Consider the following 13397-nt stretch of genomic DNA (forward strand, 5'->3'; position numbering starts at 1 on the left):
TATTGTGGTCACTGCTCCCTCAGGTTCCTTCACCTTAAGTTCCCTAATCATGTCTGCCTCATTACACATCACCAAATCCAGAATTGCCTGTTCCCTAGTGGCTCTGTCACAAACTGTTCCAAAAAACCATCTCTTAGACATTCCACAAATTCCCTTCCTTGGGACCCACTACCAACCTGATTTTCCCAGTCCACCTGCATATTGAAATCCCCCATGATTATTGTAATATTGCCTTTTTTACATGCCTTTTCTATCTCCTGTTTTATTTTCTGCTCCACATCCTGACTACTGCTAGGGGGCCTGTACATAACTCCCATCAGAGTCTTTTTACCTTTGCGATTCCTCAACTCTACCCACAGAGATTCTATGCCTTCTGATCTATATAAAAGTCAAAACTCAATATGAAGGGGCCCACCTGTTCCTAAAGGTGGTTCCTCTCCCAGCAATAGTCTGAGCCTTTTGGCATGAATTTTGCCTTGGTAATGTGACTGTGCCACCACTGCAGAGGTAAATGACATATTACAGAGTGTGCAGCATTTGTTCTTGTCCACGTCTCCTTCATCACTTCCCTGCACAAAGGAAAGAAGACAAATATGTTAGTTGTCTCTGCATCTGTCCACCTCCCCATCTTTTCACCCAGATTCTGCAAATAAAAAGACTGGGAACATAGCTCGTGAAAAACACTTGATTTTAATGCTTCTCAAATCCCAGGGGAAGATCAGTATCCATTCTAGATTGAGGATTGGCGATGAATGAAATGATAATGATTTCAGTGTGGTTCAGTCCATGATTTTAAAAGAAAATAGATCAAATGATACTCATGTCAGAAGAAAATAGATCAAATGATACTCATGTCAGTGAAAAAGTTCAGAAAGAGACTGCACTACACAGTTATTGGATCCTGGACCTGTTCCCTAAAACTACACTTCTCAGCTTTTATATCCTTTTCTCTGCCTTGCTTTCCATTATACGTTTCAATTTTAATCTTTGTTTTCATTCATGGGATCTAGGCATCACTAGTTGGGCCAGCATTTATTGCCCATCCCTAATTGCCCTTGAACGGAGTGGCACGTTAGGCCACTTCAGAGGGTATTATAGGTTTAGAGTCACTTGTAGGCCTGACAGGGTAAGGACAGCAGATTTCCTTCCCTAAAGGACATTAGTGAACCAGATGAATATTTACGACCATCGACAATGGCTTCATGGTCAACATTAGACTTTCAGTTCCAGAATTTCTTTGGATTCAAACTTTACCATCTGCTCTGGTGGAATTCGAACCCGGGTTCCAGAACATTACTCTGGGTCTCCGGATTATTAGTGCAGTGACTACACCATTGTGCCACTGCCTTCCACCTTAATTGTGTTAGTCTTTACTTCAATAGCCACTTGCGATCAACAGCTTCACAGGGCAGGGAATTCTACACAACCCCTTGGGTGAATACATTCCTCCTCAACACAGTCCAAAACTGCTCCTCATTTTAGGTTCTGCCCCATAGTTCTAGTTTCACCCGCCAGTGGAAACAACCTCCCTGCTTCTATCTTATATATTCCCTTCAGAATTTTAATGTATCTATAAGATCTAATAGATCCTGAAGGGGGGGGGGGTTCAGCGATGATACCTCTTAAAACTGAATCTTTACCATGTCACTCGAGTAGTTTAACATAAGTTGTTTTATTAAGAATTGAGATGAATTATAGGACAGAGTAATCATTATTAACCATTAAACATGTATTTTTAGGACGTAGCAGTCATAAATAATCAAATGGGATTTAGGATAGCTAACTTGACCAAAAGGACATTACTTCTGACATCCCGGGCGCGATTCTTTGACCCTCCCCCGGGTCGGAGAATCGGCGGGGGCCGGCGTGAATCCCGCCCCCGCCGTGTCCCGAATTCTCCGCCAGCGGATATTCGGCGAGGGTGGGAATCGCGCCGCGCCGGTCGGTGGAAATCCCCTGGCGAATCTCTGGTCCGCGATGAGCTGAAGTCCCGCCGCTGTCAACCCACGCCAGCCGGCATGGATTGAACCACCTTTGGGATGGCGGGACACGGCGGCTCGGGCGGGCTCCGGGGTACTGGGGTGGGCGCGGGGCGATCTGGCCCCGGGGGGTGCCCCCACGGTGGCCTGGCCCGCGATCGGGGCCCACCGATCCGCGGGCGGGCCTGTGCCGTGGGGCACTCTTTTCGTTCTGCTTTCGCCATGGTCTCCACCATGGCAGAGGTGGAAGAGACCCCCTCCACTGCGCATGCGCGGGGATGCCGTGAGCGGCCGCTGATGCTCCCGCGCATGCGCCGCCTGGCAAAGTCAGTTTCGCGCCAGCTGGCGGGGCACCAAAGGCCTTTCCCGCCAGGCGGCGGGGCGGAAATCAGTCCGGCGCAGGCCTAGCCCCTCAAGGTGAGGGCTCGGCCCCTCAAGATGCGGAGACGTCCGCACCTTTGGGGCGGCGTGATGCCGGACTGATTCGCGCCGTTTTTGGCGCCGGTCGGCAGACATCGTGCTGATATCAGAGAATCCCGCCCCTTGTCTTTGTGAAACAATTCAGGGTGCTGGTTCTGTTGTTCTGCTTTTCACAGTCAGCAAGCTGCGGGGATTGTACGCAGCTGTCATGATGAGGATCAATTATGTGCTGCTTGCGACTCTATTGGGTGAAGTTTAAACACTGCTTGCAATTCTATTGGATAAGTTTAAAAGAAGCAGCTTCAGGGATTGGATCACGTAGGGATCACGTTCAACTGGGGTGGCTATTGATTTTTGGACATTGTATAATTACTGTGTTCGGGTCTTTGTTCGGCAGAACAGGTCTTGGCCGATATCCAGTCTGTTCTCCGTGTACACGTAACAAGCTTGATTACATAAGCCATCTTCGTCCAGCTTGTCGTATTTGTTCCTCTCTGTACTGAGTTGAGCCACAGGGAATAACGCCACGTGGAAGCTGACTCAATACACAGGTCTTGAAACCGCTCCTACAGATCCAACAGATCTTGAAAACCTATTATTTGTTTATAGATAACTAGCTAATGGAATTTGATTATCTTTGAATGACCTCTGTGATGTAGATATTTGGGTATTCTGTTTAGTCCTGGCTAAAGAAGTCAAGGGACATCTTGAAAGAAGAGACAAAAGAATGCTTTATGCTTTGGGTACAGATGATTAAGTTAATAGGAGGAGCCAGATCGTAATGTCTGAAAAGTCAGTTGGTCTAAGGACTCCCATCCGAACAGAATTGTTTCAGTTTGGTCCTGAAAGGTTCTCTCTCCAAAGATTCTCCAGAGAAAAGCAAGTAGAAACCTGGTTGCTACCACATGAGTGGCATTTGAAATATATTAGTTTGCTTAATTGGGATATAGTAGCAGGTTCTGGAAGTTACAGTTTTCTCTTTTACTTAAGAACTGTTAAACTGATAACTGGAAAGCTATTTCTTTGTTGCTAATGTGGTAAATTCTGTGTTTGAATTAAAGTTTGTTTTGACATTAAAAATACCTATTGGTCAGTGATATCACTCCTGTGGTGCAGGAACATTTCCTCACAGTTTTACAAATTGTCGGTAGTTGCTTTTTCATCCAGGATCGTTTCTCATTCAGGATCCTAACACGGCGCAATTATCTCTCAGCCGTTTATCTCTAGAAGGGGACATTAAAAGCCAGGCTAAAGAAATGTTATAAATTAGAAGAAATGTATAAAATTATACATTCTGAATGATTTTAGGTTTAAATAAACACATGCTGCAGAGGAGGTCATGACGTTATAACAAAACCACCGACTCTGCACCAACCTCTGGAAGAGCACCCCACCTAGGTCCACTCCCCCACCCTATCCCCATAACTTCACCTGTTTTCCTTGGATAAAGAAAGACACTGAGAACAAATCCAATGCCTTTGAATGAAGATGTAACTTACAAGTCTGAATGTTATTTCATAGAATTTACAGTGCAGAAGGAGGCCATTCAGCCCATCGAGTTTACACCGGCCCTTGAAAGAGCACCCTACCTAAGCCCACACTTCCGCCCTATCCCTGTAATCCACCTAAAGTTTGGACATTAAGGGGCAATTTATCATGGCCAATCCACTTAACCTGCACATCTTTGGACTGAGAGGAAACCGGAGCACCTGGAGGAAACCAAGCAGACACGGGGAGAACGTGTAAACTCCACACAGACAGTCACCTGTGGCTGGAATTGAACCCAGGTCCCTGGATCTGTGCGGCAACAGTGCTAACCATTGCACCACAATGCTGTCCATGAATTTTGTTTTAAACCATGAATTCCTTACAAACTTGTGATGTAATTGCAAATTAGATTTTAAAAACCTTGCACATGAACTTGATGAAAATGATCAGACTCTTGAGTAAAGCTCACAGTTAGACCATTTGGCTGCAGTGATGCAATGCGACCCTTCGGTTAAGAAGAAAACTGTTCACTGGGCCTGTCTTTCTGAAACAGCAAGCCCTTTCTTTGCTCAGCAAGACAAGCTGCGGAGGTTTTGTGCAAACATCCCGAATGAAACAGGAAAGTGTTAGGGTGTGTGAATAGAGATCGACTGACCGCTAGCTCACGGAGCTCTTCAAATGAAATGTGTAGTTCATGCTTGGCTGCAGGTCCAAGCTTCCAGTGGCTTCAATGGACTGCAGACAACCAGATTAACCATTTCTCATGATCTGTGCAATTAGCAGGTCATTCAAACAACTTCTGAAATGAGTGCCAGTACATGGAGTTTCAAATTGACCTCTCACTCAGAGACGTTTTACTGCTGCTAACTATATGCCGAATATTAATTAAATCTGCCTGGTTTGCAAACTACTATTTGTCTGTAGGACTTGGCTAATCTGTCCAAAACTCAAAGAGACAGCGGTTTTAATGTTAAATTTATATGGAGAGCATAAGCTTGGAATTTAATATTTCTGTGAGAGAGACCAAGAAAAGACAACTGTCCAACTGAACATACAAGAAACTCAAATTTGAATGAAAAAGATCGAACAAAAATCAGTCTAATAATTGGTTGGCACCACAAGAAAATGAAAGGTAATTAGTTTACCTGTGATGACTGTGAAGTCGATGTAACCAAAGGAAAAACCTGAACGACACTTTAAAACCAGAACTGAATGAATTGAATAATTTAAAGACATACCACATATATTCAAATGCTAACAGAGTCAACAAAGACTGAGTGTCTAACAAAAGGCCAGGTAATACAAACTGGTGCTTCAACACTTCCAAAAGATGACACTGAGGTGACCATTATGGAGCTGGATAGATCACCACAGCTACCAAAGGAAAAAGCACAAGGCCCCTGCCACAAGTTGTCCTCTGTGACATTTTCACACAAACACTCAATACTCACTATGCTCAATATTTTTACAGGAATAAAAATAACAGAGGGGAGAGAACGATGTTGAATGAATGCTAACACCTCAAGCAGATTGCAGTTTTTAATGTTGGGGCAGTGGGCAAGGAGCCATGGCAACCTCTGCAGCAAGGTGTGCTCTTGGAAAGCTCAAGGAACGCAGAGGCCCTTCCAATCTCAATGGGAGAGGGAGGTGGGCAGGGTGAAAGGCAGCTTAAAATCACAACGCACTGTGTTCCTCAACCCTTCCTAGCTTTGCATATTCAGAGCTGTCAGCTAATTTCCAAGTTTGGCCTCTGATGGTGAAGTGGGTCATTGCTTAGAACAAATAGGAAGAAATGGCAGCTGTGGTCAAAGATGTACAGTTGGAGAATCATAGAATACCTACAAGTGCAAAAGGACGTCGTTCGGCCCATCGACTGTGCACCAACCCTCTGAAAGAGCACCCCACCTAGGTCCACTCCCCCATCCCATCCCTGTAACCACACTTGACCTTTGGACCTCCGGCCTTGGGTGACTGTCCGTGTGGAGTTTGCACTTTCCACCTCCCCACCACCGTGTCTGCACCCCACCAAGGTCCAATCCCCCACACCATCCCCGTAACCTTACTTGATCTTTGTACACCAAGGGACAATTTAGCATGTCCAATCTGTCGTGTTAATCACCCTGGGGTAACTCAGACTGCAACTGGATGCAGTTGAACTTGAAAGTAGACTCCAAACTTTGGTGTTGGTTCAATACGCTTTATTGAACTTGTTAAGCAGTGCACACAGTTCGCTGTGGTTTGACACTCTATTAATCTAAGTGTGCTTACTATAACTAACTAGACCAGACTAGCTCTGAGCCACGTAGAGAAGGTGCTAACTGATATATACACCCTGACTGTCACTCCAGTTGTCACCAGTGGAAAGAGGCAGAGTGTTGATGCCTCGTGTGTTTTATAGTGGGAGACCACCTTCTAGTGTTCTGCCTGGTGATTGGTTGTGTTCTGTCCTGTGTGTTGATTGGCTGTACTGGGTGTCTGTCACTGCCTGTCTGTATCTTATTATGTGCATGAGTGCATATCATGACATCTCCCCTTTTTAAAAAAAATAAAATGTTGGTTGCTTGGAGCATATGCGACTGTATTTACATGTAGAACTATTTACATTAAATGGCGAGTGGATGAAAGCGAGTGGATGAATATATACAGAAGAGGTGTCTCGCGTGGAGATACAGAACAAAATTTACAAGATAAATGTCTATAAGTCCAATCTTTGGGGCTTGCGTCTGATCTTTGCCGACCGCCTGAGAGGTGGAGGTGGGGATGACGGCGCCTTGACAGGCGGGATTGCTGCCAGATGGGTGGCCTCATGGTGCGAGGTGTCCGGAGGAGGCACAACAACATGTGGAAAAGTAGGATCTGGTGGTGGGCAGGCAACCTTGCGCAGTGCCCTTCTGTTGCACCTGACAATGGAGCCATCAGCCATACGAACTACAAACGATCTGGGAGCAGCCTGTCGAACAGCAACAGCTGGAGCTGACCAGCCTCCATCAGGTAGCTTGATTCGAACAGCATCTTCCGGAGATAGCACAGGCAAATCGGTAGCATGAGCATCGTACGTCAGCTTTTGTCGGTTCCGGAGTTGCTGCACCTTTGCAGCACTGGGAGGTGATCCAGGTCTGGTCAGTGTATGGCTGGAACAGTCGTCCGCAGGTCTCTATTCATGAGGAGTTGAGCCGGAGCCATACCGGTGGATAGAGGGGTTGCCCTGTACGCCAACAGTGCAAGGTTGAAGTCAGAAGCAGAGTCCGCAGCCTTGCAGGGCAGTTGCTTCACTCTATGGACCCCTTTCTCAACCTTCCCGTTGGACTGCGGGTAGTGTGAGCTTGAGGTGATGTGGTTGAATTGGTACGACTTGGCGGAATTGGACCACTCTTGGCTGTGGAAGCAGGGACCATTGTCAGTCATTACAGTGAGTGGAATATCATGCCTGGCAAATGTCTCTTGCAGGCCTTGATGACTGTCCTTGATGTGAGGTCTGACAGCTTCACAACTTCCGGGTAATTTGAGCAGTAATCTATGATGAGTACATAGTCACGCCCATTGGCGTGGAAAAGTTTGATTCCCAGCTTGGACCATGGAGAGGTCATGATCTCGTGTTGCTGGAGTGTTTCTTTTGTTTGAGCAGGCTGGAAACGCTGGCAGGTCGCACAACTGAGGACCATGTTGGATATGTCCTGGCTGATTCCAGGCCAAAAGACAGCCTGCCAGGCCCTGCGCCTACACTTTTCAACACCTAGGTGTCCCTCGTGGATTTGTTTGAGCACTAAGCTCTGCAGACTGTGAGGAATAACGATACGATCTAACTTGAGGAGGATCCCCTCGACGACTGTCAGGTTGTCCTTCACATTAAAGAACTGAGGGCATTGCCCTTTTTGCCAGCCATTTGCAAGGTGGTGCATTACACGCTGCAGAAGAGGGTCTTTGGCAGTCTCTTCATGAATGCTGATCACTCTTTAATCTGAGGCCAGGAGGTTGCTAGCACACAGCTGCACCTGTGCCTCAATCTGGCGGATGAAGTCAACCTGTTCACAGGGCGAGGTGATGGAGCGGGACAGGGCATCCGCAATTATCAGCTCCTTGCTGGTGTGTATACTAACTCAAAATCGTACCTTCGGAGTTCGAAGGAGAATGAACTGAAGCCTGGGCGTCATATCATTCAAGTCCTTATGAATGATATGGACCAAGGGTCTGCAGTCAGTCTCCACTGTGAATGTAGGTAGACCGTAGACGTAGTCATGGAACTTTACAATGCCGGTTAGGAGGCCGAGGCACTCTTTTTCTATTTGGGCGTACCTCTGTTCAGTAGGAGTCATGGCCCTTGCTCCATAAGCAACTGGAGCCCAGGACGAGGTGTCATCCCTCTGGAGGAGCACCGCACCAATGCCATCCTGGCTTGCGTCCGTGGAGATTGTTGTTTCCCTGTCTGGGTCGAAAAACCCTAGTACCGGAGCAGTGGTGAGCTTTGCCTTTAGCTCTGCAGTGGACTTCTTCACCAGATGCCTGAGAGCCGTGGTGTGTGAGGCCAAGTTGGGAATGAATTTTCCCAAGATGTTCACCATGCCGAGAAAGCGTAGTACTGCCTTCTTGTCTTCCGGGGTCTTCATGGCGTTCATAGGGTTAACCTTGTCCGAATCTGGTCGCACACCCTGCTGGGATATCTGGTTGCCCAAAACTTGATGGTTCACATGCCAAAGGAGCACTTGGCCTTGTTCAGCTTGAGGCCGTTTGCATGGACAAGTCAAAAGACTTGTTTGAGATGAGATATGTGTTCCTTAGGGGCCGTGGACCATATGATTACATCATCTACGTAGACACGCACATCCTCAATGCCCTCCTTCATCTGCTCCATGATCCTGTGGAAGATTTCAGAGGCTGAGACAATGCCAAACGGCATATGGTTATAACAGCACCTGCCAAATGGTGTGTTGAACGTGCAGAGCTTCCTACTGGACTCGTTCAGTTGTATCTGCCAGAAACCACGCAATGCATCTAGCTTTGTGAAGAATTTGGCGTGTGCCGTCTCACTGGTCAGTTCCTCCCGCTTTGGGGTCGGGTAGTGTTCCCGCATTATGTTCTGGTTAAGATCTTTGGGATCTATGCATATCTGCAACTCAAGCAGAGGGCTTCTGCACACAGACCATCGAGCTGACCCAGTCAGTCGGTTCCGTCACTTTGGAGATGATGCCCTGGTCTTGGAGCTCCTATAGCTGTGCCTCTAAATGTTCCTTCAGAGGAGCCGGCACCCGGCGTGGTGTATGGATTACAGGCGTGGCATCAGGCCTGAGTAGGATCTTGTAGCAGAGTGCCCATTCCATCAAACACATCCGGATATTGAGCAAGGATGTCATCAATGTCAGCCTGAAGATCCACATTGGAAGAAGACTCGCTGTACGAGTTTGAGTAGCTTGCATGCATGGACACCGAGCAGGGATGCCTTATCAGGCTTGACGATTTTGACTCGCAGTGTGACATTGATGGTCTTGTTGGAGACGAATAGATGACAAGATCCTAGTGCAGTTATGGCATTGCCATTATAATCGAGGAGCTGGCAGGCTGGCGGAAGAATTTTGGGTTGCTTTTTAATGCGGTCAAGATCAGCTTGAGAGATGAGATTGGCAGAAGCACCAGTGTCCAGCTTGAGCTAAATGCTGCATTGATTAACTTGTATGACAGCACGCCATTCGTCCGCGGAATCCACATTGAGGATAGATAGGTGTCTTGCTGAATTTGAAGAGGCATACTCACATGTAGTGATGATGCCCACACGATAGGGGGACTCCAGACAGTCGTCCTCTGGATCCATAGTGCTACCAGGATCAGAATCCAGTAAACCTTGCTGCATACATCGAACGCGCTTGCGTTGGAATTGGGATCGCTGGCCCTTGACTGGTGCTGCAGACCTGCACAAGGTTGCATAATGTCCAGGCTTCCTGCAATTTAAACATCGCCGGCCTTTTGCAGGGCATTGCCGCTTTAAGTGGGCGGTGCCGCAGTTCGGGCAAGTCATGACGTTGACGTCATTACGCTCCGTGCATCGGCGCACATGCGCACTGCGGTCAGCCGACATTCGCACCTGCGCAGTTTGGTTTTTGGCCGCTTTGTTCTCCCGTTCGTGTTGCGCATGCGTGGGGCCCTGGGAAAAGCGCACAAAATAACCGCTTTCATCGATACTGAGGCGCTGCATCCGGGCGATTGCCTGTACAATCTCTGCCTCGTGGGAGGCAAGTTTTTCATATTCTGCCGATTTAAAACGGGAGTACCGATTTCTCGCATGCTCATGCACTATACACGTCTCGATTGCGACTGGCAGGGTCATGTGCTTAATTTTGAGGAGTTGCTCCCGCAAGGAATCGGCGTGCACTCCAAACACAATCTGATCCCTGATCATAGAATCAGTGGTTGCACCATAATTGCAGGACTGCGCTAATATACGGAGATGAGTCAGAAAGGATTGGAACGGTTCATCCTTACCCTGAAGATGTTGCTGTAAGATACAGCGCTCAAAGGTCTCGTTTGTTTCGACTTCATAGTGACTGTCGAACTTCTCCAAAATGTCTTGAATTTGGTCTTGTCCTTGTCATCGGTAAAATTAAGCGAGTTGAAAATCTGGATGGCTTGGTCCCCCACAGTTGATAGGAACAGCACGATTTATCTGGCATTGGACGCATCCTCGAGGTCATAGGCCTCAATGTAGAGAAGGAACCTTTGCTTGAAGACCCGCCAGTTGGCGCCGAGATTGCCGAAGATCCGTAGCTGTGGAGGGGCCTGGATCTTCTCCATGCCGTTGGAAGGCACTTGCTGGTCGTCACGGAATCACTCGAGATAAACCACTTAGAGATAGTAGACTACTGGTACCATGTCGTGTTAATCACCCTGGGGTAACACAGACTGCAACTGGATGCAGTTGAACTTGAAAGTAGACTCCAAACTTTGGTGTTGGTTCAATACGCTTTATTGAACTTGTTAAGCAGTGCACACAGTTCGCTGTGGTTTGACACTCTATTAATCCAAGCGTGCTTACTATAACTAACTAGACCAGACTAGCTCTGAGCAACGTGTAGAAGGTGCTAACTGATATATACACCCTGACTGTCACTCCAGTTGTCACCAGTGGAAAGAGGCAGAGTGTTGATGCCTCGTGTGTTTTATAGTGGGAGACCACCTTCTAGTGTTCTGCCTGGTGATTGGTTGTGTTCTGTCCTGTGTGTTGATTGGCTGTACTGGGTGTCTGTCACTGCCTGTCTGTATCTCATTATGTGCATGAGTGCATATCATGACACAATCCACCTAGCCTGCACATCTTTGGAATGTGGGAGGAAACCGGAGCAGCCACGGGGGGAAAGTGCAAATTCCACACGGACAGTCACCCAAGGCCAGAAATGAGTGGTGCTAGTGAAGAAGCCGATGACTTTCACAGCTCAAAAATAATGTGCCAATGCTCACGGTGCGGGAGTTGAAGAATGGCCCCACCTTGAGGGACTTTCATTTGTGAACCATTAACCCAATAGGTATCGGCACTCTCGTGAGAGGTAACCTGCTGTGACTAATATTAACAAAAGGGAGTGGGTGGGACAATTTTGTGGCACTTTCCGTCAAACGAGTCACTGGTTATTGAAGTTTCACAATGCTGCAGCAAAGAAGAGCTTAAGACAAGCAGAGAGGGGGGAATGCCGGTGACACTAAACATTTGTTAAACACGCAAAACTTTAATTTTCACACAGCAGGGGCAGCTGTAGTATTACCAAGCATATGTGTTTGGTTACAAATCACTTATCTGTAAAGGATGCAGCAGTGATGGAAATAAAAACTGCGGAAATGAACAGGTTTTGGCACAGTAGGGTAGCATACAGTTGCAAAGAATTTAACCACTACCTGAAGGATAATTATTCGCAGTCAGCAGCAAATTCAAATATGGAGGTGGAGGAGAGAGCAAATTGTGGCTCTCCTCCTTTTACTGTGGGTAATGAATTTAAAAAACAAGTCACTGTTTTACACAATGGAAACATTTTTGACAGTGTTCCTCTTCAGGCTGTTACCATTTAACAACGTGTGAAGGGGTTCCATATGTTTTTTTAACTACTTATTTTTTTATATAGTCACCTTTGTACAAAAGGGACTTTGATTCCTCTGCTGCTATCCACACTTTCTGTTTACTTGCTCTCCACGAGAGTGCTGGAAGGAGCTGAGACATGTTTTTGCAAGAGATTGAGCAGCAGACTTTCTTCACTCTCATGATTGCCCATCTGTCTCCAAGGATGTTCCACCTCTGACAAAAATACACAATTGATGAGGGAGCTTCATCATGTAAGGATGAACTCTCGAATATTCTGACTGGTTGCAACCATGGAACTTAGAACGCCATCACAAATCTACCAGGGAGATGACAGAACTAAAACGGTGGGGTGATTTCCTCTGTACTATCTGTATGTTACAAAAATGAGGTTTTGTTAAATACAGAGCAGCGGTGGGTGCCAACAACAGGAATCCCCATTGACAACGGCAGGACTGAAGATCCTGCTGTCGGCCAATAGTGGGCCACCTCCGCTGCTGCCAAACCCACCGCTGGAATGTATGGAAAATCCCACCCATTATGTTACACGCACTGGGTAATATTAAGGAATAGACCTTTCTTCTTTCAGCTGAGGTACAGCATACATGTTCTTGAAACAACGAATAAGAAACTAACCTATTAAAAAAAGGCAAAGAAGATGCAAGCTTAAATAATGTTATTTTGATGCCCACTGTACACTCCAGTTCCTAAGGTACCCACTGGTTATGAAACAGATCAGCCATCATCTAACTGAATGGCAGAATATGCTCAAGGAGCTGAATGGCCTCCTCCCATTCCTATAATTGAACAAGAGGCAAGACCAAATGTACAGGATATTAAACAGACTGTCAGCAGTTGCAGACATCAACACAACTTGATGAACCAAGCAGGAGAGTAGGTGGCGTTATGCCACATTAGGTGAGTGGAACTTATGAGATATAGCATGTGGTTCCTCTGTACAATGCTTCCTTTTCTGTATCAGAAGTACTGCTGTCTTGATAGTGGTGATGGGACCATTCAACCAACTCCTGCCATGGAGCACGGTCCACAGTTGGAGGTGCTGAGGTCCCCCAGTGGCGCAGTGGGAAACTGCCTTTCCTGATGCGTTGCCAAGTCACTCAGATTGTGCACAATCTCAATCGACTGATGAAACTTGAGATGCTGTCGGTGATAAAACAGCTGGTGTCAAGTCTCTCAAGCTAGGGAGAGAGAAAGTGAATAATAGGAATGAGCTTTAAAACCTCTGGAAGGTGGCAGCACAGAATAATCCATTTGGTCTAGCCTGCCTACAAAAGAGCTTTGGGACAGTTATCAATTAGTCTGACACCTTTCTTTCTCCATAGCTCAGCAAATAATTCGCCATCAATTATTTATCCAGTGTCTTTTAGAAATTTGCTGTGCAGTCTGCTTCCACAATGATTTCAGGCAATTCCATATCATAACAACTTGATACGTAATTA

General features: G+C 46.7%; 1 protein-coding gene across 1 annotated transcript in view; it reads right to left on the minus strand.

Moving 5' to 3' along the window:
• The window catches only part of LOC140396925 (zinc finger matrin-type protein 4-like), a 222659-nt gene that overhangs the window by 103281 nt on the left and 105981 nt on the right, over positions 1–13397 (minus strand). The window contains exon 4 of the mRNA XM_072485858.1: positions 416–569. Coding sequence (XP_072341959.1) covers positions 416–569 — 154 coding nt within the window. The remainder of the gene's footprint in view (positions 1–415; positions 570–13397) is intronic.

Source organism: Scyliorhinus torazame, chromosome 20 (assembly GCF_047496885.1).
Source record: "Scyliorhinus torazame isolate Kashiwa2021f chromosome 20, sScyTor2.1, whole genome shotgun sequence".
NCBI lineage: Eukaryota > Metazoa > Chordata > Chondrichthyes > Carcharhiniformes > Scyliorhinidae > Scyliorhinus > Scyliorhinus torazame.